This window comes from Sminthopsis crassicaudata, chromosome 1 (assembly GCF_048593235.1).
Source record: "Sminthopsis crassicaudata isolate SCR6 chromosome 1, ASM4859323v1, whole genome shotgun sequence".
NCBI classification, from domain to species: domain Eukaryota; kingdom Metazoa; phylum Chordata; class Mammalia; order Dasyuromorphia; family Dasyuridae; genus Sminthopsis; species Sminthopsis crassicaudata.
The window spans coordinates 244,355-266,679 of record NC_133617.1 but is presented as its reverse complement, the minus strand read 5'-3'; the positions used below and the strand labels follow the sequence as shown (position 1 = coordinate 266,679).

At 43.3% G+C, this 22,325-nt stretch overlaps 1 protein-coding gene and 1 gene segment (V, D, J or C); both read left to right on the top strand.

The window, feature by feature from the left end:
- The window catches only part of LOC141556155 (immunoglobulin lambda variable 9-49-like), a 1,090,947-nt gene that overhangs the window by 852,597 nt on the left and 216,025 nt on the right, over positions 1–22,325 (top strand).
- On the top strand, positions 8,337–10,970 carry LOC141556125 (uncharacterized). Its single transcript, XM_074289704.1, has one exon. The coding sequence runs from the start codon at positions 9,357–9,359 to the stop codon at positions 10,332–10,334; it is 978 nt and encodes a 325-aa protein (XP_074145805.1). The 5' UTR covers positions 8,337–9,356; the 3' UTR covers positions 10,335–10,970.

Sequence of the window (22,325 nt, the reverse complement as noted above, 5' to 3'; positions counted from 1 at the left end):
TTCCACTACCATCAGAATACATCCTCATACAGTATTGTTGTTGAAGTGTACAGTGATCTTCTGGTTCTGCTCATTTCACTCAGCATCAGTTGATGTAAGTCTCTCCAGGCCTCTCTGTATTCCTCCTGCTGGTCATTTCTTACAGAGCAATAATATTCCATAACCTTCATATACCATAATTTACCCAACCATTCTCCAACTGATGGACATCCATTCATCTTCCAGTTTCTACCTACAATAAAAAGAGCTGCCACAAACATTTTGGCACATACAGGTCTCTTTCCGCTCTTTAGTATTTCTTTGGGATATAAGCCCAATAGCAGGACTGCTGGGTCAAAGGGTATGCACAGTTTGATAACTTTTTGGGCATAGTTCCAAATTGCTCTCCAGAATGGCTGGATTCTTTCACAACTCCACCAGCAATGCATCAGTGTCCCAGTTTTCCCACAGCCCCTCCAACATTCATCATTATTTGTTCCTGTCATCTTAGCCAATCTGACAGGTGTGTAGTGGTATCTCAGAGTTGTCTTAATTTGCATTTCTCTGATCAGTAGTGATTTGGAACACTCTTTTATATGAGTGGATATAGTTTCAATTTCTTCATTTGAGAATTTTCTGTTCATATCCTTTGACCATTTATCAATTGGAGAATGGTTTGGTTTCTTATAAATTAGGGTCAGTTCTCTATATATTTTGGAAATGAGACCTTTGTCAGAACCTTTGCTTTTCAAAATATCTTCCCAATTTGTTACTTCCCTTCTAATCTTGTTTGCATTAGTATTGTTTGTACAGAAACTTTTTAATTTGATGTAATCAAAATCTTCTATTTTGTGATCAATAATGATCTCTAGTTCTCCTCTGGTCATAAATTCCTTCCTCCTCCACAGGTCTGAGAGGTAGACTATCCTCTGTTCCTCTAATCTATTTATTATCTCACTCTTTATGCCTAAATCATGGACCCATTTTGATCTTATCTTGGTATATGGTGTTAATTGTGGATCCATATCTAATTTCTGCCATATTAATTTCCAGTTTTCCCAACAGTTTTTTCCAAATAATGAATTTTTGTCCCTAATGTTGGTATCTTTGGGTTTGTCAAATATTAGATTGCTATAGATGTACCCTTTTTTGTCCTTTGTATCTAATCTGTTCCACTGATCTACCGGTCTATTTCTTAGCCAATACCAAATGGTTTTGGTGACTGCTGCTATATAATATAGCTTTAGATCAGGTATACTTAGACCACCTTCCTCTGAGTTTTTTTCCATTAGTTCCCTTGCAATTCTCGACCTTTTATTCTTCCATATGAATTTTGTTGTTATTTTTTCTAGGTCATTGAAATAGTTTCTTGGGAGTCTGGTTGGTATAGCACTAAATAAATAGATTAGTTTGGGGAGTATTGTCATCTTTATTATATTTGCTCGGCCTATCCAAGAGCACTGAATATCTTTCCAATTATTTAAATCTGATTTTATTTTTGTGGCAAGTGTTTTGTAATTTTTCTCATATAATTCCTGACTATTCTTTGGTAGATGGATTCCCAAATACTTTATACTCTCAACATTTGTTTGGAATGGAATTTCTCTTTGTATCTCTTGCTGTTCCATTTTGTTAGTGATATATAAAAATGCTGAGGATTTATGTGGATTTATTTTGTATCCTGCCACTTTGCTGAAATTTTGAATTATTTCTAATAGCTTTTTAGCAGAGTCTTTGGGGTTCTCTAAGTATACCATCAGGTCATCTGCAAAAAGTGATAGTTTGATTTCCTCATTTCCTACTCTAATTCCTTGAATCTCTTTCTCAGCTCTTATTGCCGAGGCTAGCGTTTCTAGTACTATATTGAATAGTAATGGTGATAGTGGGCAACCTTGTTTCACTCCTAATTTTACTGGGAAAGGTTGCAGTTTATTTCTATTGCATATTATGCTTACTGACAGTCTTAAATATATGCTCCTGATTATTCTAAAGAATAGTCCATTTATTCCTATACTCTCAAGAGTTTTTAGTAGGAATGGATGTTGGATTTTGTCAAATGCTTTTTCTGCATCTATTGAGATGATCATATGGTTCTTATTAATTTGATTATTAATATGGTCAATTATATTAATAGTTTTCCTAATATTAAGCCAGCCCTGCATTCCTGGAATATATCCTACTTGATCATAGTGTATTATCCTGGAGATGATTTTCTGAAGTCTTTTTGCTAATATCTTATTTAAGATTTTAGCATCAATATTCATTAAGGAAATTGGTCTATAATTTTCTTTCTCAGTTTCCGATCTACCTGGTTTAGGTATCAGTACCATGTCTGTGTCATAAAAGGAGTTTGGTAGGACTCCTTCATCCCCTATTTTTTCAAATAATTTATATAACATTGGGGCTAATTGTTCTTTAAATGTTTGGTAGAATTCACATGTGAATCCATCTGGTCCTGGGGATTTTTTCCTGGGGAATTGATTAATAGCTTGTTCTATTTCTTTTTCTGAAATGGGACTATTTAAGCAGTTTATCTCCTCCTCTGTTAATCTAGGGAGCCTATATTTTTGGAGGAAGTCATCCATTTCACTTAAGTTATCAAATTTATTGGCATAAAGTTGGGCAAAGTAACTCCTTATTATTTCTCTAATTTCCTCTTCATTGGTGGAAAGATCCCCCTTTTCATTTGTAAGACTAACAATTTGATTTTCCTCTTTCTTTTTCTGATCAAATTTACCAAAGTTTTATCTATTTTATTGGCCTTTTCATAAAACCAACTCTTGGTTTTATTTATTAATTCAATAGTTTTTTTACTTTCAATATTATTGATTTCTCCTTTTAATTTTTGTATTTCAAGTTTAATTTTTGGTTGGGGGTTTTAAATTTGGTCTTTTTCTAGCTTTTTAAGTTGCAGGCCCAATTCGTTAATTTTCTCTTTCTCTATTTTCTTCAAATAAGCCTCTAAAGATATAAAATTTCCCCTTATTACTGCTTTAGCTGCAACCCCCAGATTTTGGTGTGATGTCTCATCATTGTCATTATCTTGGGTGAAATTATTACCTGTTTCACCCAGTCATTCTTTAAGATGAGATTGTTCATTTTCCAATTACTTTTTGGTCTATTTACCCCTAACTTTTTACTGAATGTAGCTTTTATTGCATTGTGATCTGAGAAGAAGGCATTTAGTATTTCTGCCTTCCTACATTTAATTTTGAGATCTTTTATGTCCTAATATATGATCTATTTTTTGTATAGGATCCATGAACTGCTGAGAAGAAAGTATATTCCTTTCTATTGCCATTCAGTTTTCTCCAAAGGTCTATCATACCTAGTTTTTCTAATGTTCTATTTACTTTTTAAATTTCTTTCTTATTTGTTTTGTGGTTTGATTTGTCTAAATCTGAGAGTGCAAGGTTGAGATCTCCCACTATTATAGTTTTACTGTCTATTTCTTCTTGCAATCTCTTAACTTTTCCTTTAGAAAGTTAGATGCTATACCACTTGGTAGTATAGGGAGGGGAGGCTGTGGGAGATGAGGGAGCTGCACACACACACACTCACAGGCACCTAACAAACGCTTGTACTGGTGCAAACTCAGGAGCTTTTACACATGCACTATGTACACACACCCTTAAGAGAAACCATGGCCACAGACAGGCTTCAAGGACTAGGGCTCAGCAGTGCCCATGTGCCTGCGCACTGTCAGGACTGAAGCCATGGCACCCTCCTTTTGCCCGAGGCTATCAGCCAAAACTGAGGCCACTCTTGCCCAGTGACACAAACCGCAGGGCTGTGCTCAGTCCTGGGGACTTTTAAAGTTTTTCTTTGGCCCCACAATTCAGCGCAGCTTTCTGGAATTATCGTCCAACAGTCACCATCACACACGCTACTGGGAAAACCTTAGCTTTGATCATCCCGACATTTGTTGGAAAGATCACGGCTCTGCTTGTAAGGAAGCTTACCCGCCTTATCCTGGCTTTCCTCTGAGGAGCAAATGGCTTTAACTTTTCGAGGCTGCGGTCTCTGTAGTGATCCATAATCCCAAGGAAGTCACAGCTGGTGGGGCCTCCGGGCTTCTCCCTCCCTTAGCCTGGGTCACAGCTGTTTGGTGTTTGTAATGGTGAGCTTCAAGCCCCCTTTTCCCTTCTCTCTTCCACCTCCCCCGGTGCACAATAGGCGTTTAATAAAGGTTCACTGACTGGATTGCTGGAGCTTGGAGCTTCTCAGATCTGACAGATGGGATGTGAGCCAACATAGGCTGTCCCACCCCTTGTTCTAATGATCTTCTCAGGTTTCCCAGCCCCCACCAAACAAATGGACGCCCTCCCTGAAACCCAGCCAGGAGCCAACTTGGACTCCCCCCATTTGCTCCTTTAGCTAAATCTCTCATTACAAAAGAGCCAAGCTGAAGTCCTTTCTTTGCAGAGGGTCTAAACATGGCATCACCATGCCTAGCACCAAGGACTCTGTGCCCACTGGAATCCTGTTGCTTTTGCTTCTATTGAAGATACTAATTAAACTTTCATCTAGGTCATTTCCTGAAGGAAGGTTGAGACTATCAGCGTTATGAAGTACTTACTATATTATGGGCAAACTGTTACAACATGAAGTGTAATAGGAATAAAATGAGTTCAAAATACTGACTCTGTAATTATTAGGTGGGAAAGTTATGGCTTGAGCATTGTCAAAAAAATCTATTGTAGTCGATCACAAACTCAAAATTAATCAACAGTAGAAGAAAGCAGCCACCAATAGCTGATATGAAACTAGGGTTCATTAATAGGAGCACAAAATCCAGAATTAGGATTATGCTGATTTTGTATATTGAGTGCTATATTTGGGGTTTTTTAAATTACTTTCCAATAAAAATATGATTTCATGTCCATTAAGAAAGAAAAATTATCCCTTTTGTAAAGATGGAGAGTTAAGCAAAATAAATTCAAGTCAAAAAAAAGTTTCAATTAGTGCTCTGAATCTGTGGGTTCTTTGTTTACAAAGGTCAGGAGTATGTTTCATTCTTAATCTTCTGTCATGATGATTGGTCATTGAATTGATCACAGCTCCCAAATCTTCCTTTCTTTTAAATTTTTGAAAACCATTCTTTCATTTTTTTATTATTGGGTTAAAACAAGCATTTCTGTAACACGGTATATAAATTATGATGGCAAAGATTGTCTTTATAATAAAGCAGTCCTCCTGCCTCCCCCACAGAAACCAAGACACATTCAAGAGGACCTCAAGTAGCTGGCAGAGGCAGAAAAGACCAAGGACTGATGGCAAGAGCTCAAGCTCTCAGAACCAAGGAAAGAGATAAGCCTCTAAGAAAGCTAACCGGACCACAGGAAAGTAGAAAAGACTTGGAAAGAGACAATAAAGGATTTGGACCTTAATCCCTAGCTGCATGTGTGGTGATTACTGAACTGAAATGAAGGCTGCCTCGGGAGACACCAAGAAAACCTCAACAGAGAACATTACAGATGCCTCATAATGTAAAACTTCCTAATTATGAAAGCAAATGTCAAAGTGAAATGAATTATGTCAGAACCCAATGCCATGGCATGTGATTGAATTGGAACAATGTCACAATTTGTTTGATTGACACACACAATAAAATGTTTTATGGATAATTATGGATTATGCATTTTTTCTCAAAGTAGCATGAGTTATTTCTTATAAGATTTCAATGACATTAATTTAGGTGAGGCCCCAGGTTAGTGATGCAGGTTTATCTCTACCTCTTAGATAAATTCATTAAGTTTTTGTTAAATGGTATGATGCAATGTTGTATTGTGATATTTCATTCCCATTTAGGAATTTCTGTAGTTTTGGAACATTCTTATTTCTTGTTATAGAAATCTATTTAATCAGGGTTGAGCATTCCCATTGATGGGTGGCAAGACTTTCATGCCCATTGGAAGTCAACAATCCCAAAAAAAACATTTTTGGTGGGTGTTTTATAGGCTGAAGAAGAAGATCTTACAGGTTTATCTGGCTTTCTTTTGACAATGATGTTAATATGTTCTTGGATGAAATCGGGCAATATCGTCACTAAAAATTTCTTTTGTTCAATCTTCAGCACCCTAGACTTTGTGTTCCTTTGTTTGTCACAAGGCAATGATTAGCAGTTGGCTTTTTTTAACAGTCAAAAAGAGATATTTCTTCTCTCCTAGAAGAGATTCCTAGTGTCTTCCTCCTAAGCTCTAATTCGCTATCAGTCGGCATCTAATGCCACATCAGTTCCTGCTCTGCATATCTCCCACTGGATGCCCCACAGACACCTCAAACTAACATGTCCAAAATGGAGCACATTATGCCCTCACTCCCTCAGATTCATTCGTTCTCCAAACGTAAGTTTTCTACAAACTTTTTTATACAGCTATTCTTATAATCTGCTGAGCTCAAAACTTCTGCATCATTCTCAAATCTTCTCTGCCCTTCCCCAAAGTGTTCAGTTAATTGGCAAATCTCAGCATTATGCTCATGCTATCTCTTGCATCCAGTTCCCTCTCTCCATTCAGGCTGCCACTCATTTAGCCCCTAATTATGTCTTCCTTGTAAGACAGTGTAGACATCTCCTCATTGAACTCCTAGCTTCCTATTTTTCCAATTTTCATCCCATTCCTCTAATCCCTTTTTCACACTCTTCTTTAAAAACATTCCGGGAGATGCCAGTTTCTCCATCTCTGAAGAAACTAACATCATCTATTATTGGAGATGTAACCATTCCCTCACAATCATTCTCATGTTATCATCTCTTGATTTTGTCCTTGTGACATTTCTCCAGTAAATCCTCTTCTCTGCTCTGACGCTCGTCCTCCCTTCCTCCCTAGATTCCTGCAATCGCTTGCTGATGGGCCTTTCCCTCCTCCGATCCATCCTCCGTTCAGTCATTTCAGGGATTTCCCTAAAGCACTGCTCCAGTCATGTCCAACGACCTCTGTCTCTAAACACATGCAGGGCCTCCCCTCTGCTCCGAGGATCAAATACAAAATCCTGTTAGCTTTTCAAAGTCCTTCAAAGCCCTTCCTCTCTCCTCCTATTTCACTCCCCACAGGGACTCTTCCGTCCAGGGGCTCCAGCCTCCTGTCCCATGAAGAACCCATGTCATCTCTCCATCCCAAGCATTCTTTCTCCTGCTCCCCAAGCCTGGGAGGCTCCGCCTCCTCAACTCCGGCCACGGGCTTCAGCTTCCAGCGCAGCTTCCCGGGCCTCCATTGTCTCGGCAGAGCTGCGGGCAGAGGCGAGGCCTGTCCGAGGCGAGCAGCTCCAGTCAGGGAACCTTTATTAAACGCCTGTTGTGTACCGGGGGAGGTGGAGGAGAGAAGGGGAAGGGGCTCGGAGCTCCCCCTTACAGACCCCAAACAGCCGCGACCCCGACGAAGGGAGGGAGAAGCCAGAGGCGCCGCCGGCGGTGACTTCCTCGGGCTGGCGGATCCCGCCCACAGAGACCGCAGCCGCCCAAGTGAAAGCCGTTGGCTCCTCGAGGAAAGCCGGGGGAAGTCAGGGCCGCCCCTGACAAGCAGAGCCGGGACCTTGCCCACAAACGCCGGGGTGACCGAAGCTAAGGTTTCCCAGCAGCCTGTGCGCCCGTGACCGCCGGACGACAATTCCGGAAAGCCGCGGGCTGAATTGTGGGGCTGAAGAAAACCTTTCCAAATCCCCGGACTGAGCGAGCCCTGCGATTTGTGTCACTGCGCACGCGTGGCCCCGGCTCCCTCTGTTAGCTTCGGGCAGGAGGAGGGTCCCCTGGCTTCGGTCCTGACAGTGCGCACGCGCGTGGGCACTGCTGAGCCCCGCTCCTTGAAGCCTGTCTGTGGCCGTGGTGTCTCGCACACGCGTGTGTACAAGCTCCTGAGTGTGCGCCAGTACTAGCGTTCGTGAGGTGCCTGTGAGTGTGTGTGCAGCCCCCCATCGCCCGCAGCCTCCCCTCCCTCCTGGGTCCTGCCACCGCCCCTTTCAGGAGCGCCCCCTCCCCCACGGCGGCTGAGCCCCTGCCGCCTCCTCTCCTTGCCCTCTCTCCCCTCCCCCACGTGGCGTCCCGTCGTTGCTGCAGCTTTGGTCTCCTGTCTCGGGGTCCCCCGCCCCCAATTCTTCTCCGGTCACTCCTGCATCCTCTGTCCGGCTCGGAAGCCCTCTCCTGGCCTGGCCCAGCCCGTGGCTCCTCCTCCTAGAAGCGTTGGCCCAGCCCCTTGGAGGGTCATTGCTGGGGGTGAGGAAAGGGGGGGACCGCACACCTCGGGGTCCCGGCAGGGGGAAGGGCCAGAGGCCAAGGTGACCTCAGCCTCTCTCGGGGGCCGGGGCTGAGCCGGGCTGTGGGGCTTCCCATTGTCCCGGGGCTTCCCTGGCTGTGGCTGAGCCCTCCTCACAGGCTGCCGCCCTGCCGGTCCCGGGGGAGGTTTGGGCTGCAAGGAGCCAGAGGCCCCGGGGATGCGGTTCTTCCTGGGCTCGGGGTCTCCTTGGGTGAGGCCAGGAGGGGGCAGTGGCTGGTAGCCCTGGCAGTGCTAGAGACCCCCCCCCCCTCAAGGGACACTGGGGGGATGACTCAGTCTCAGGGCAGGGGTGAGACTTGCCTGGCTCCCTGGGAGCTTGTGGTTGATGACTGGGAAAGAGAAGCATCTGTTCCCTCCAAACACTTGGGGTCTTCCAACTAGATTTGTCCCAGGTGGATGGTTCCAAGTGCTGGAGCCCGCCCTAAGCTGATGCCAAGAGACATTTCATCTACTTGTGTTTGTGTTGATTGGCAGAGGGCCTCAGAGGGGGGGAATTCTGGGTAAGGTATAAGAGCCTTCAGGCCTGAGGGAATCAGATGACAATGACTGATTATCTTCCCACCTCCCTTTGGTGTTCTCACCTCTCCTGAGAAGTCAAGGAGATCATGACCACCTGTGTTCTATTGACATATCAACAGCAGGGTACTTATACTTAACACTTGTGTTAACACCATTTGCTGTGGGATGCCCTGCTGCCCTAGTTACCACTTGCTCAGTGTGCTGTGCTGATGTAATCATGCTGAGGTATTTAAGGGCTGAGAAGACTGGAAAGAGACACTTCATCTTGGACTGTTCTGGTGGCTCTCCTGCCTCCTTCACTCCTCCATTAAGACCAAGGCTGGTCTGGAGATCCTCCAGAGAGCTAGTCCGGACACTACTATTTGGCACCCAGCGTGGGCTTCTAGAAAGCCTAGTATATTTTCTTATCTCCCTTTGGGGGTTCAAGAAACCCCACTATATTTGGCACCCAACTGAGGTCTTGGACCTGAAGTCCTACACTCAGAAGCTCAACTGACAGGAGTGCTGAGTTCTGTGGAGAACAACCCCAGACCTGTGAAGACTCTGCTCATCTCCTGGTAGCAGATAGGTGTGACTTCCGGCTTTCTCATGGCCTCCATTCAGGAACCAGTGACCTTCCAGGATGTGGCTGTGGACTTCACCAGTGAGGAGTGGAGGCTTCTGGATCCTGCCCAGAGAGCCCTGCATAGGAATGTGATGCTGGAGAACTACCAGATCCTGCTCTCTGTGGGGATTCCTGTTTCCAGACTGGATCTGATCTCTGTGTTGGAGAAGCAAGAAGGAGCATCAAGTCCCAAGAGCAGAGACTCCAGTGGGTCTCATCAAGATTTCCTTACTGAACATCAGAGAACTCACACTGGAGAGAAACCATTTGTGTGTAAGGAATGTGGGAAAGGTTTTAATTGGAAGCACAGTCTCACTATTCATCAGAGAATTCATACTGGAGAGAAACCCTTTCTATGTAAGGACTGTGGAACAGCTTTCAGCCATCGAGGAAACTTTATTATTCATCAGAGAACTCACACTGGAGAGAAACCATTTCTATGTAAGGAATGTAGGAAAGGTTTTGCTCAGAGACACCATTTCATTAATCATCAGAGAGTTCATACTGGAGAGAAACCCTTTCTATGTAATGAATGTGGAAAAGTCTTCAGACGTCTAGGAAACCTTACTGTACATCAAAGAATCCATACTGGAGAGAAACCCTTTGTATGCAAGCAGTGTTGGAAAGGTTTTAGTCAGAGGATCAATCTCACTAATCATGAGAGAGTTCATACTGGAGAGAGATCCTTTGAATGTAATGAATGTGGAAAAGTCTTCAGTCGTCGAGGAAACCTTACTGTACATCAGAGAACTCACACTGGAGAAAAACCCTTTGTATGCAAGCAGTGTGGGAAAGGTTTTAGTCAGAGGATCAATCTCACTAATCATGAGAGAGTTCATACGAGAGAGAGATCCTATGAATGTAAGGAATGTGGAAAAGTCTTCAACCGTCGAGGAAACCTTACTCTACATCAGAGAACTCACACTGCAGAGAAACCCTTTGCACGTAATGAGTGTAATTAGCAAGATTCTACCCTTATTACTCATTACAAAATTCATACATTTGAGAAAAATAATTTGTTGAAATAGAGAGATTTCAGACAGTACCTGGCCCTTCACGGCCACCAGAAATTTATATGATTTTGGCAGCTCAGCAGGAGAACTACCTATCCTTTCTAAAATAATTCATAGTGGCTCTTTTTGGTTAACATGCTACCTTCACTTCTCAAACTGGACCTTTTTCTTCCCCTCCAAATCCAACACATGAAAAAACTGAAATTGTGAATATTGTTTCTTTTTTTTTTTTTTTTTTTAAATTTTGAGGCTGGGCTTAATTGACTTGCCCAGGGTCACACAGCTAGGAAGTATTAAGTGTCTGTGACCAGATTTGAACTCAGGGCCTCCTGAATTCAAGGCTGGTGCTCTATCTACTGCACCCACCTACCTGCCCGTGCATATTATTTCACACTCTGTCCACCATAATTGTAACAGAGGGGTGATGGAGTACCATGGTCTTCCCTCAGAATTTGATTTGGCTGTTATTATTTCTTTAGTCTGGTTTCTAATATATTGATGTATTTCAAACATGTAATTGATATATCTAATGTATTAATAAAACTATGTATTGATGGATTTAATAAATGATATTCTATTCATTTTTTACATTGTATTAGTATATGATTTTTGAGTAATCATTTATCTTTTTGGTGCCTCCTTTAGTTGTATGCCACAAATTTTTGAATATTGACTCACTTTTACCACTGTCTTTGAAGCTGTTCCTTTTTCTACAATCTGTCCCTTGCCTGACATATTTAACATTTCACTATTTCTGTTTCCATTTAAAACTAACTTTTACAGTGCTGTCTGAATTGATTATTATTTAACTTATGTTATCATCTGTGAAGTAAATTATTAGGATTTCTGATATATATGTGTATGTATATATATATATATATATATGTTTCCTTTAAAAAACAAAAAAGAAAATTCCTTGGACCGCAAGGAGATAAAATTGGTCAATTCTTGAATAAATACATCAAATTCCTCATTGGAAAGACAAAAACTGAAATTGAATCTCATATAGAGTCTCATAAAAAAACAAAAAGTAAAGAACTGATAATGGGAGAGTTTGAAGGGAAAAGGAGAATAGGAAAGAAATTGTCAATCCAACACATTGTGACATTATTCCAATTCATTCATGTGCCATGGCATTGCTTCCTGACACATAATTCATTCCACTTTGACATTTGATTTTATTATTAGGAAGTTTTACATTATGAGGAATCAATTCTCCCTCTCAGCAATTTCCACCCATAGGTTTTGGTTCTAACCTCTATGGATAAATAAACAATTGTAATTTCCCTTCCACATGCTGCCTCTTCAAATAGTTGAAGAGAGCTACCTCTCCTCTCCCGATAAATTTTCTTTTCTTCAGGCTCCTGGACACATATCCATGTCCTTCCTAAATTGTAGCACGACTATCAATGGGAGAATGCCTGGACAAATTATGATACATGAGTCTGATACAATAATATTGTTCTATGAGAAATGATGAAGGCAACAGTTTCTGAGAAACCTGGAACGATTTGTATGAACTGATGCAGAGGGATGTGAGCAGAACTGACCTAGGTTTGGGTCCCTTTAAGAAACTAGTCCTTTCAGATTGATTTATTCCTTTCTGATTCCCAACTCCTCCTAGCTGTTGCATTATCAATTCAAGAAGGTAGGACCTTTGATCCACAAATCCTGGTCAAAAGCACCCCTTTGAATTCCAATATGAGATCCTGACTCTCCCAGCCCCCATGAGATCTGAGCCAACTTGGCCTATCTCACCCCATTCTAATCATCTTCTTAGGTTTCTCAAACCCCACCAAGCAAATTCTAACCTTTGATGAAACCAATCCAGGAGCCAACTTGTGACTTCACTCAATGTGCTAAATCGCTCATTACAAAAGAGCCAAGCTGGAGTCCTCTCTTTGCAGAGATTCTACACATTGCAGCACCATGCCTGGCACCAATGACTCTCTGCCCAGTGGAATCCTGTTTCCCTTGCCTTCTTAGCTCTACCTTCACCTCTTACTAAGTAGACTATAATCTTACTTTCAAACCTCATAATAAACCTCTTTTGTTAATTTAGGTTTTCGGGTCTGTAAATTCCTTTACAGCAGACTCTTGCACCACTACTAGACTTCATTTAAAACCATATCCTTGCACCAAATCTAAAGGGGTTGCAGGGGAGCTATATTTGACTCCCTGTACTATGAACCTGCCACTAGAACTCAACTAAACTGTTAATTTCATTAGGTACCTCAAATCTAGACCTCATCAGAACAAGGACAACAATTTATGCAATAGCAATATAGTATAAAATATTTGCCATCATCATTTATATACAAACAGGCCAGACCTCAAATTACTACCAGGGAGCAGGACGCTGGGGGCCAGGTGAACGCTTGTGGTGTTCTGTAGTGGTGAGAAGACAGTTCCTCCTGCTGGGATTCAGGGCAGAGACTGTGGTCTTCTAAGGCTTAAGTCTAGAAGAGATTTGCATGAAGAGAGCATCTCTGCTTCATTCTGAGTCTCTGGAGGCAGGAGTTGCCCTGAGGAGAGAACTGAGAGTCTCAGGTTAAGGAGATGAAGGGAAACCAACAGGTGTTAGAAATCAGTTTGGGTCTTACGGATCTCTATTAGTTATCCATCGTCCAGTAGCAGACAGATGACCAGGCTTATTTGCCCAAGCATTTAGGATACAATGATTACATATAATCAGGCTAGAAACAGCAAGGTATGACAATTGAATCGCATTAACAGTTTCTATTGACTATTGCTCTGATCTTAAAACCAATTAAATGAGGGGAAAATGTAAGAACAAAAATATTTATCATAACCTTATGGTGATAACAATAAGGAATTTGTCCCCATAGGTTCATATCCAAGTAGATGATATTCATACAAATCTGTTTTAAAATACCCAATGCAAATACAATCATATACAGAATGTCTAATTCCACATAAGAGAATGCAAGAAGTTAGCAGTGAAACTTTTAGAAATAAATCCTACCGAAGGATGGATGGCATTCACAGAAACCCAGGCTAAGTTTGGTTATTGCTCTTTTCCCAACCTTTTCGATTCAAAGGGGCTAACAGCAGGGAAGCCCTTTTAAGGTGGGTGGAGAGAGATTGGTTAATCTGTTCAGTGGAGTTTGAGAGGCAGTAACCAGACCCCAACTCTGTAGCCTTCATTCCCTTCAGGCGTCCCTAAGGGAGAGAGATTATTTCACCAGAGCTGTGCCATGACTTCTCAATGACCAATGCTTGGCTTGAGTGTAGAGCTCCAGACAGTGTCAATCAAGTCCCGGGAAATTGAGCTGTCCCACCTCGCTGATAGAGTCTGGGGGGGAGGGGGGTGTTATCTCATGAACAGTAAATCAGGAAGACTGAAATAGAGTCAAGAGAAATATTGGAAGACATTTCCATAGCTTGAGATGGGAGAAGCATTCTGCTATTCTGAAACATAAGTATTCTGATAAAGAGACAGGGGGAGGTTTTGCAGAACTAAGAGGCAGGGAAACTGAGGCAGGACTGAGTCAGGATAATTAGGGAAACTGAGTTAGGAAAATAATAAACAAACCAGACTAAAACTAGAAAATGCAAGGACTTGTGCCAAGGACCAGTTTCTCCCCGATAAGCCCAGAATTATTAGCATAGAACAGCACTCCTCATTCAGAGAGACACACGCCTCCCTGTTTGAATCTCTGCAGTTGGGGGGCATCACAGTCAGAGATGGACAGTCTTTAGGTCTGTGGTCATTTGTGGTCACTCAGCCTCTGCTGTGTAGCAGTGCTCAAGGCAGTCCTGCTGCCCTAAGAAGGCACCCCAAGTCAATGGCTGAGAGAGAGAGAAAATGGAGTTTGAGAGCTTCATTCTCTTTCTCTCTCTAGGGAGGAGAGATTTCTGAGTAAATTATGCAATTAGATCAAGACGTTCCACCCCAACCATTAGAGTTCTGATCTCGAAATGCTGAAATAATAATTAAAGGAACTGGGGTAACAGGAGTGGAGAAACAGGTCAGAGAGACTGCCAGTCCTCAGACAGGTGTCTGATTTTCATTGCTTTTAAAGAATAATCCCAAAGACTGAATAAGGGATTTCAAAGTTAAAACATAAGCCAGTCAATCATAGTCTAGCAAATTTAAGCAAATAGTAAATAATTTCCAATTCGGCCAGAACTGAAATAAGACATCAGCTTTTCCCAATTTCCTGACCAGCTGAAATCTCAGTTTCCTTCCTTCCCCCCCCCCCACCCGTTTACAGAAATTATCAGACTAGTAAATTTCCTGAAACAGCAATAGTAAACAGGTCTAAGCAGCAATAGTAAACAGGTTTATCAGACCAATAGTTAAAAATTTCTCATACAAAACAATAGTCTGTTGGGGATGTGCAGGCTTTTGAAGAGACAAGGGCAGGTGAAGTAAAAGGATTTACTAAATTAAAAGTAAAATTAAAAGTTTAAGTTTATTATAAAACATGGAGAGATCTAGGTGGAGCAGAACTCTGAGATGGAATTAGAGTTGTCTGATCAGCCTACCTGCCCATTCTTCCCACCCTCACATATAGGATTTGAGACAACACAGAGCTTTTGGGTTTGAATAGGCTTCAGTAAGGCTATGGAAAGTTTGATTAGTGATAGCTCAAATTACATAGAAAGCTTAAGTAGTGGTACTTAAAATTAATTCAGTTCTATTGAAAGTTAAATAGGGATACTTAGCTTTAGTTTAGCTCTATAGAAAACTTGGGTAGTGTCAGCTGAACTCTATAGAAAGGTAAATTAGTGGTACTTAACAGAGGTGGGGTTGGGCTGACTTCTGGGTCAGGATAAAGAAGTTATTTTTTTTTTAATGGTTTCCAGCCTCAGTTTCCCTCATCAGATAACCTGTCAGATTCACCCCTGAGACAAGTCCCACCAAATTCTTTTGGGGAAAAGGGACGAAGGTCTCATCTTCTGTAGCTTCTTCAAGCTGGAAATGTTCGTAGAGATGTCCCTAGTTCATTTTGGGGGGGTCCATGTCAGGAAGGGAAATACGGGATCGGAAGATGGCAGCAGCTGAGTCTAGAGGGTGTGTGTCTCCTTGAGTCCCAGAGTCTGCAGGCTGTAGAAGCAGCTGAAAGTTTGAAGCCCAAAGGCTAGAAGAAATGACTCCCACCAGTACTCTGAAAATACAAGGACCAAATTTGAATAACAAGACAATTATTAGAAGTGGAGTTAGGATGGGGTTAAGAACCAGGGGCCCCACCCAGAGAAAGAATGGGGAGGGGTAAGGATTTTCTCTTGAATGTCTTTCATCCATCCAACCTTTTACAACCACTGTCTCTGTGGTGTGGTGATGGGTAGATGAGATCCTTCTTAGCCAGAAAGCAGGGAACAGTTGGGTCAGAGTAGTTTCCCTGGTGGTTGGCTAGTACAAAAGGGGTGGCATCTACTGAGGAGCTGGTGGCCTGAGGGAATGGAGCCTTTGCAAAGAATGCATTAGGCCGAATGTGGGACCCACCCGGGGGTGGTGATGGCACACCCAGCAGTCCTGGACACCTCCATTCCCCATAGAGTTCCCGGGTCTGAGTAGGAAGTTGTCACCCCATTTCCCAGGACCCACAGAGTAGGACCAAGAAAGCTGGAGAGAAAGTATCAAGAGTAGAGTCCTCATAAGGAGGAAGAAAGGAGATTAGCCTGAGAAGCTTCTTTCTCCAGCATCTTTCCCGGGCGTCTTGCGAAAGAGAAACTTCAAGTCTTCTATAGATTCACAGGAATAAACTGGGTTATCTGAAACAGAAGCAACATGTTTAATCCTAGAAACATGAGTCCAGCTGGGGAAACCTTCCAGTTTAACTGCATTTGGAGCAGTTAAGATGACCTTGTATGGGCCTTTCCACTTCATGCTTAGGGGTCAGAGCCCTGGGCTTTCCAGCTCTTTAAATAGACCATATCCCCGGGATTGACAGGGGGATTGGCTTGAGTAGGAGCACCTGGGGGTTTGTTTGCATATTCAGAAAGGGCCTTCTGAACTGCACCAAGTTGTGAAGCAAATCGAGTGACCAGATGTTGTTCAGGGTCGACATGTTGCTTATTAGAAAAGGTCTTCCATACAAGAGCTCAAATGGGCTGAGCTTGATAGATTTTCTGGGGGCAGTTCTGATTCTAAGAAGCCTGATTGGGAGATTCTTAATCCAATCTTCTCTTGAGTCTGAAGACATAATTTAAAGAGGACTAGCTTAAGGGTGTGGTTCATTTTCTCCACCTTCCCTGAGGCATGAGGTCTCCAGGCTGTGTGGAGAAGGTAAGTAATTTTAAGAGCTTTTGCTAAAATTTGTGTCACCTGAGAAATAAAGGCAGGCCCGTTATCACTCTGTAATGAGGCAGGTAAACCAAAGCCAGGTATGATTTCCTTTAACAGGCATTTGGATACCTCTGGGGCTTTCTCAGTCCTGCAAGGAAATGCTTCTACCCAGTTAGTAAATGTGTCCACGAACACTAGAAGCAACTTGAAACCTCTGCAGGGGGGCATATGCGTGAAATCTAGTTGCCAGTCCTTGGCAGGGTAAGTGCTTCTCCTCTGAATTGGCTTCAGGAGAGGTGGGGGTTTAACTGCTCCCTCAGGATTCACCTGGGCACAAATTGGACAGGCTTGGCAGACTTGCCTGATCGTTTCCCCCAGCTTATGGCCAGTGAAAATGAGTTCAACCAAGGATTGGAGGGCACTCCTCCCCAGATGCGTAGCCTGGTGCAGACCAGAGATCACTTTCCACTGATTTGCCTCTGGAACTAAGAGGTGGTCTGAGGTAATCTGGTACCAACCAGAGGGAGAAAGAGTGTACTCTCTTTGGTCTGTCAGAGCTTTCTCCTGTGTGCTATAGGAAGGAGTAAAAGACTCAGTTAGCTGGGGAATTAAAGGTGTCAATACAGGCTTAAGGGCAGCCGTTTTAGCAGCTGTATCTGCCAGCCTATTTCTCTTAGCCTGAGGTGACTCTCCCTTCTGGTGCCCTCTGCAAAATGTAACCGAGACCTCCTTGGGTTCGTGGACAGCTTGTAATAGACGTAGAATTTCTCCCGAGTATTTAATGGGAGAATTCGTTGCTATTAACAAGCCCCTTTCTTTCCAAATAGCTCCATGAGCAGCAAAACATGAAAAGCATATTTGGAATCAGTATAAATATTGTCTCTCATCCCCTTCCCCAGTTCTAAAGCCCTGGTTACTGCTGTAAGTTTGGATTTCTGTGCCTAGGTGCCAGGAGGCAATGGCTTAGCTTCCAGGGTGCTATAAGATACCACTGCATAACCCGCCTTTCTCTCCCCATCCTTGAGGAAGCTACGCCCGTCCGTGAACCATTCCTCATCTGGGTTCTCAAGAGGAATTTCCTTTAAGTCAGCTCTGCTGAAGTATACAGAGTTTATAATGTCCTCACAATTATGGACAATCTCTCCAGATTGAGAGACGTCAGGGAGGAGGGTGGCAGGATTTAGCGTGTGGCAAATTCTAAGAGTCAAGTCAGGGGTATCTAGTAAGAGAGCCTGGTACTTAGTAAGTCTCCCACTTGAGAACCACTGATGGCCTTTTTCATTCTAGAATGCTTTGGACCCTGTGGGGGGTTAAAACCTGTAATGGCCACCCCAAGGTCAGTTTGGAGGCTTCCTTTATTAAGAGGGTGGTAGCAGCTACGGCTCTAAGGCAGGAAGGCCATCCTAGAGAAATTGAGTCCAGCTTCTTTGAAAAATAGGCCACTGGCCTGGGATCTGGTCCCAGAGACTGAGTAAGGACTCCCATAGCCTGCCCGAGCCTTTCATCTACATACAGAGTGAAAGGTTTCTGGGATCTGGGTAAGTATAGTGTAGGGATTAGGTACTAGGGGATGGATTGGGATAATTGCTTCATTAATTGCCCTTAAATGTTGTACCATATGATAATCCCCATTCCCTTTCTTAAGGGAAAGGATAGGAGTATTACAGGGAGACTGGCAGGGAAGTTTAAACTTGAACTTCTCAATCAAAGGCTGTAACCCGATCCTGTCTTCCTGCTTAATTGGATACTTTGGTCTATGAGGGAACACAGTAGGATCCCATAGCTTAACGAGGGCTGGTGTAGCATGCGTTGCCCTTCCAAGAATGCCCTGATCCCAGACGGAAGAGTCTATGTCCTCCCAGATTTCATAAGGAACATGGAAAGGTCTCAGGAGGACAAATATATCACTTGGAGAATTGAGCAGAGAGAATTGGGTTCCCAGCTTCTCCATTAAATCCCGACCCAATAGAGGAGTGGGACAGGAAGGAATAATTAAAAAGGAGTGTGGAAACAGCAAATCTCCATATCTACAAGGTAGAGGAAAAGTTTCCAAGCGGCTCTGGAGGTTCCCTTCAATCCCCATTACTTTACAGGGGGAAGGGCGCATTGGACCACAGTGGGATAATAGTATTGAAAAACAGGCCCCAGTATCAAATAGAAAATGAATGTGCTTACCTGCCACGTCTAGAGTCACCCTGGGTTCGGCTGCGCTGATGGAGAAAGGTGAGGCCTCGACGAACCCCGGCCCCCGTCATACAGAGTCCTGAGAGGACTAGAGGGTGAGGTTTGAGGCAGTGGCTCTACCCCTCTCTGGGCAGTCCCTTTTCCAGTGTCTGTCATTGTGGCATTTAGGACAAGGACCTGGAGACTTTTTCTGGGGGCATGTTCTTGCCCAGTGACCCTGCCTCTTGCATTTAAAGCAGGAACGAACGGGTCTGATCTCTAGAAATGGCGGCTTCTAAAAGCTGAGCCTGTTCTTTATTTCTGGCTCTGGCCCTGCAATCCTTCTCCATTGCCGCTGCTTGGTCCCTATTATTGAACACCCCAAAAGCAACTTCTAATAATTGAGTCATGGGGGTTTGAGGCCCTAGGGCCAATTTTTGTAGCTTCCTTCTGATATCTGGGGCAGACTGGTTAGTAAAATGCATGCTAAGAACCGTGATACCCCCTGAGAAGTGGGGTCCAGATTAGTGTATTTTCTCAGGGCTTCCTCCAATCGACCTTGGAAGAGGGCAGGATTCTCCTCAGCTGTTTGAGTAATCCCCCTGAGCTTGTCATAATTGACTTGCTTTTTGATTCCTTTCCTCATGCCTTCAATGAGGCAGGTTAGTAAGTGCTCTCTCCTCTCTCTATCCCTGCTTCCCTCCTGGTAGTTCTGATGAGGAGTAAATGATGAGTAGTAAATTGAGGAGTAAACTGTGGTCTAAACAAAGATGGGTCAGTTCCTTTTCTTTCTCTCCTTCCTTCCCCAAAGTAACCAAGGGCAGATTCGGCAGCAAAGGAATTTGCTACTTACTGCTGTATGGAAACATAGTCTTCATTGATTAGAATGGGAACACCGGAGAGCCGGTGGGCAAAATGGCTGCATGGTATAGGCCATTTTTGCAAAGAGAAGATTTTTGGGTTCTCTCTTTTATGCAGTGATGTAAGGAGGTTCCTGAGAGTGATGTGAATAAGATAAGGATTCTCTTGTTATCTTTTGGGGACAGATAGAAGTCTCTTCCCAAAAGGAATTTCCGGATGCCATTTGGTCTATCTGAGCAGATTAGAATGGGGGTTGTAAAACTCTGGCCAGCTCAGATAGCCCAAACTAGTTTGACCAGATCTTGTATCAAAGGTCCAAGTTCCAAAGGAAGTTGGAGATCAAACAAAGAATATCAAGGGGCTACCGCCCTCAACAGTTCCATAAGGGGTCTGGTGGAGGTACAACAACAGCCCCTGCCTGGCACCTAGCAGGGTAGGAGGAAGCCATCTCGTCCCCGAATTTCTGAGCTAAATCCCAGATTTGCCTTTTCTCCTCTATGGTACAGGAAGGGGAGATTATAATATTAATATCTCCCCAGGAAAGATCATATTGGAGGGTGATGGCTTTGAATCCATCAATATATTTAGTAGGATCCTCAGAATATCTGCCCAATTTTTCCTAGATTTGGGAAAGATCCGACATGGAAAAGGGCACTTGTACTCTGAGTACTCCCCCCTGAGGGTCTGCGACTTCCCTCAAGGGGAAGAGATTAGAAGGAGGCTCCTGATCCACAACTGTAGCAGGATCAGGCTCCCTTGGAGGAGAAGGGGAATTTACAGCTTCAGCCCGAGGAGGGCAAAGGCCTTGAGACTGACCGGCCTCAGAGAGAGGCGGAAGGGATTGGGTTGAGGAGAAAGGCAGCCCACTTCCAGTATGAAAAGGACTAAGAAGTGGGGGTTGGGCATTTCCAGAACTCGACTCTGGTGGAGAGGGGAGTCCTATAACTTGCGGCCCTGGGTCCTGTTTCTGATAAGGAGGTGGTCCTGGAGTGCAAGCATTCTGCTGAGAGCCGGAGGGTGGAGCCCTCCGTGCCCTTGAAGGAGTGGAGAAGAGAGGATCGTCTAAAAGGTCAATTTCTTCCTCTCCATTAGATTTGGCAAGTTATGCTTTGCAATTTGGCCTTGGTTCATCGTCCTGCTTTAGAGCCATGAAGACCACTTCCCTTGTCTCCTGCAATATAAGTCCAACTCCTTAATAATTTTATAATCTGTTGAGCCGAATATGGGTCATCTTTGCTGGCCACCTAGAAGGTACTTTGGCCAGGTACTTTTGGAAAAATGAACTGGCTTTTTGGTTTTGAGGTCTCTTATGCCAAATTTATCTTTGTTTTTTAAGAGACACCCTAGAGGCGAGTCTTTAGGAATGAATGAGATAAATTGACCCATTCTTGCCTTAAGCCTCAAAAATTATGCAAAAGCCTTAAGAGCCATAAAGCACCCCGAATTTTTTCCCAATAGCTCCTTTGTCCTCCAAGGCATCCCTTGAGAGAGAGAAAAAAGAAATGGCAGAAATCCTTATCACAAGCGTCCCCACGAATAAGGATTTTGCTTGGGCAGAAAAATGCCCTGGCAGATAAAGTTGATCCGGATCTTTGGCTGCTCACAGCTATGGGGTTTCAGAGAAAGAGAGGGCTTACCTACAGCTGGCTCTGTTGATTCCCCATACGAGGCTACCAGGTTTGTTGGGGATGTGCAGGTTTTTGATGAGACAAGGCGCGGGTGAAGTAAAAGAATTTACTAAATTACAAGTAAAATCAGAAGTTTAAGTTTATTATAAATCATGGAGAGGTCCTGGTGGAACAGAACTCTGAGATGGAATTAGAGTTCCATCCATTCTTCCCACCCGCCCATTCTTCCCACCCTAATATATATGATGATTTGAGACAATGCAGAGCTTTGGGGTTTGAATGGGCTTCAGTAAGGCTATGGAAAGTTTGATTAGTGATCGTTCAAATTATATGGAGCTTAAGTAGTAGTACTTAACATTAATTCAGTTCTATTGAAAGTTAAGTAGGGGTACTGAGCTTTAGTTCAGCTCTATAGAAAACTTGGGTAGTGTCAGCTGAACTTTAGAAAGGTAAATTAGTGGTACTTAACAGAGGTGGGGTTGGGCTGACTTCTGGGTCAGGATAACTTGGAAAGTTATTATTATTTTTTTTTTTTTAGCATCTCCAGCTTCAGTTTCTCTTGTCAGATTCCCCGTCAGTCAAACAGTTTTATGCAAGTCCCCCAGTTTTAACAAGTCCTAAAAAACAAAAAACAAAACAAAAAAACAAACAAAAAAAAAAACCCCATCAATTAGGGCAGCTTTCAAATTATCTCAAAACCTTCTCTGCTGAAGAGAAATCCCACGTGACCCCTCCCTACTCCGTTAGAAGAGGTAGAGGGAGGGGAAGGCAGCTAGCATTTGCCTCAGGCTACATACCAGGTAATGCAGAGAATTGTGAGTGGAGGACAAAAACCCTACCACCACCCTTCTTCTAGTGATTAGGGTGTGGGGGCATTTGGGGCATTTAGAAGGTCAGACCCTAATTGGGGATAAGCGACTCCTGAAGCAAGTTGGGGGTTGGGCGATTAGAGAGAGATTGGAACTCTACCAGTAGAATTTAGGTGTTAATGTAGCCATTCTCTAAAAGGCAGCTTGAGGGAGAATCTATTCT

Bases quoted from the DNA above. Each gene is read 5' to 3' on its own strand.
- LOC141556125 (XM_074289704.1), top strand. From the start codon at position 9,357: ATGGCCTCCATTCAGGAACCAGTGACCTTCCAGGATGTGGCTGTGGAC.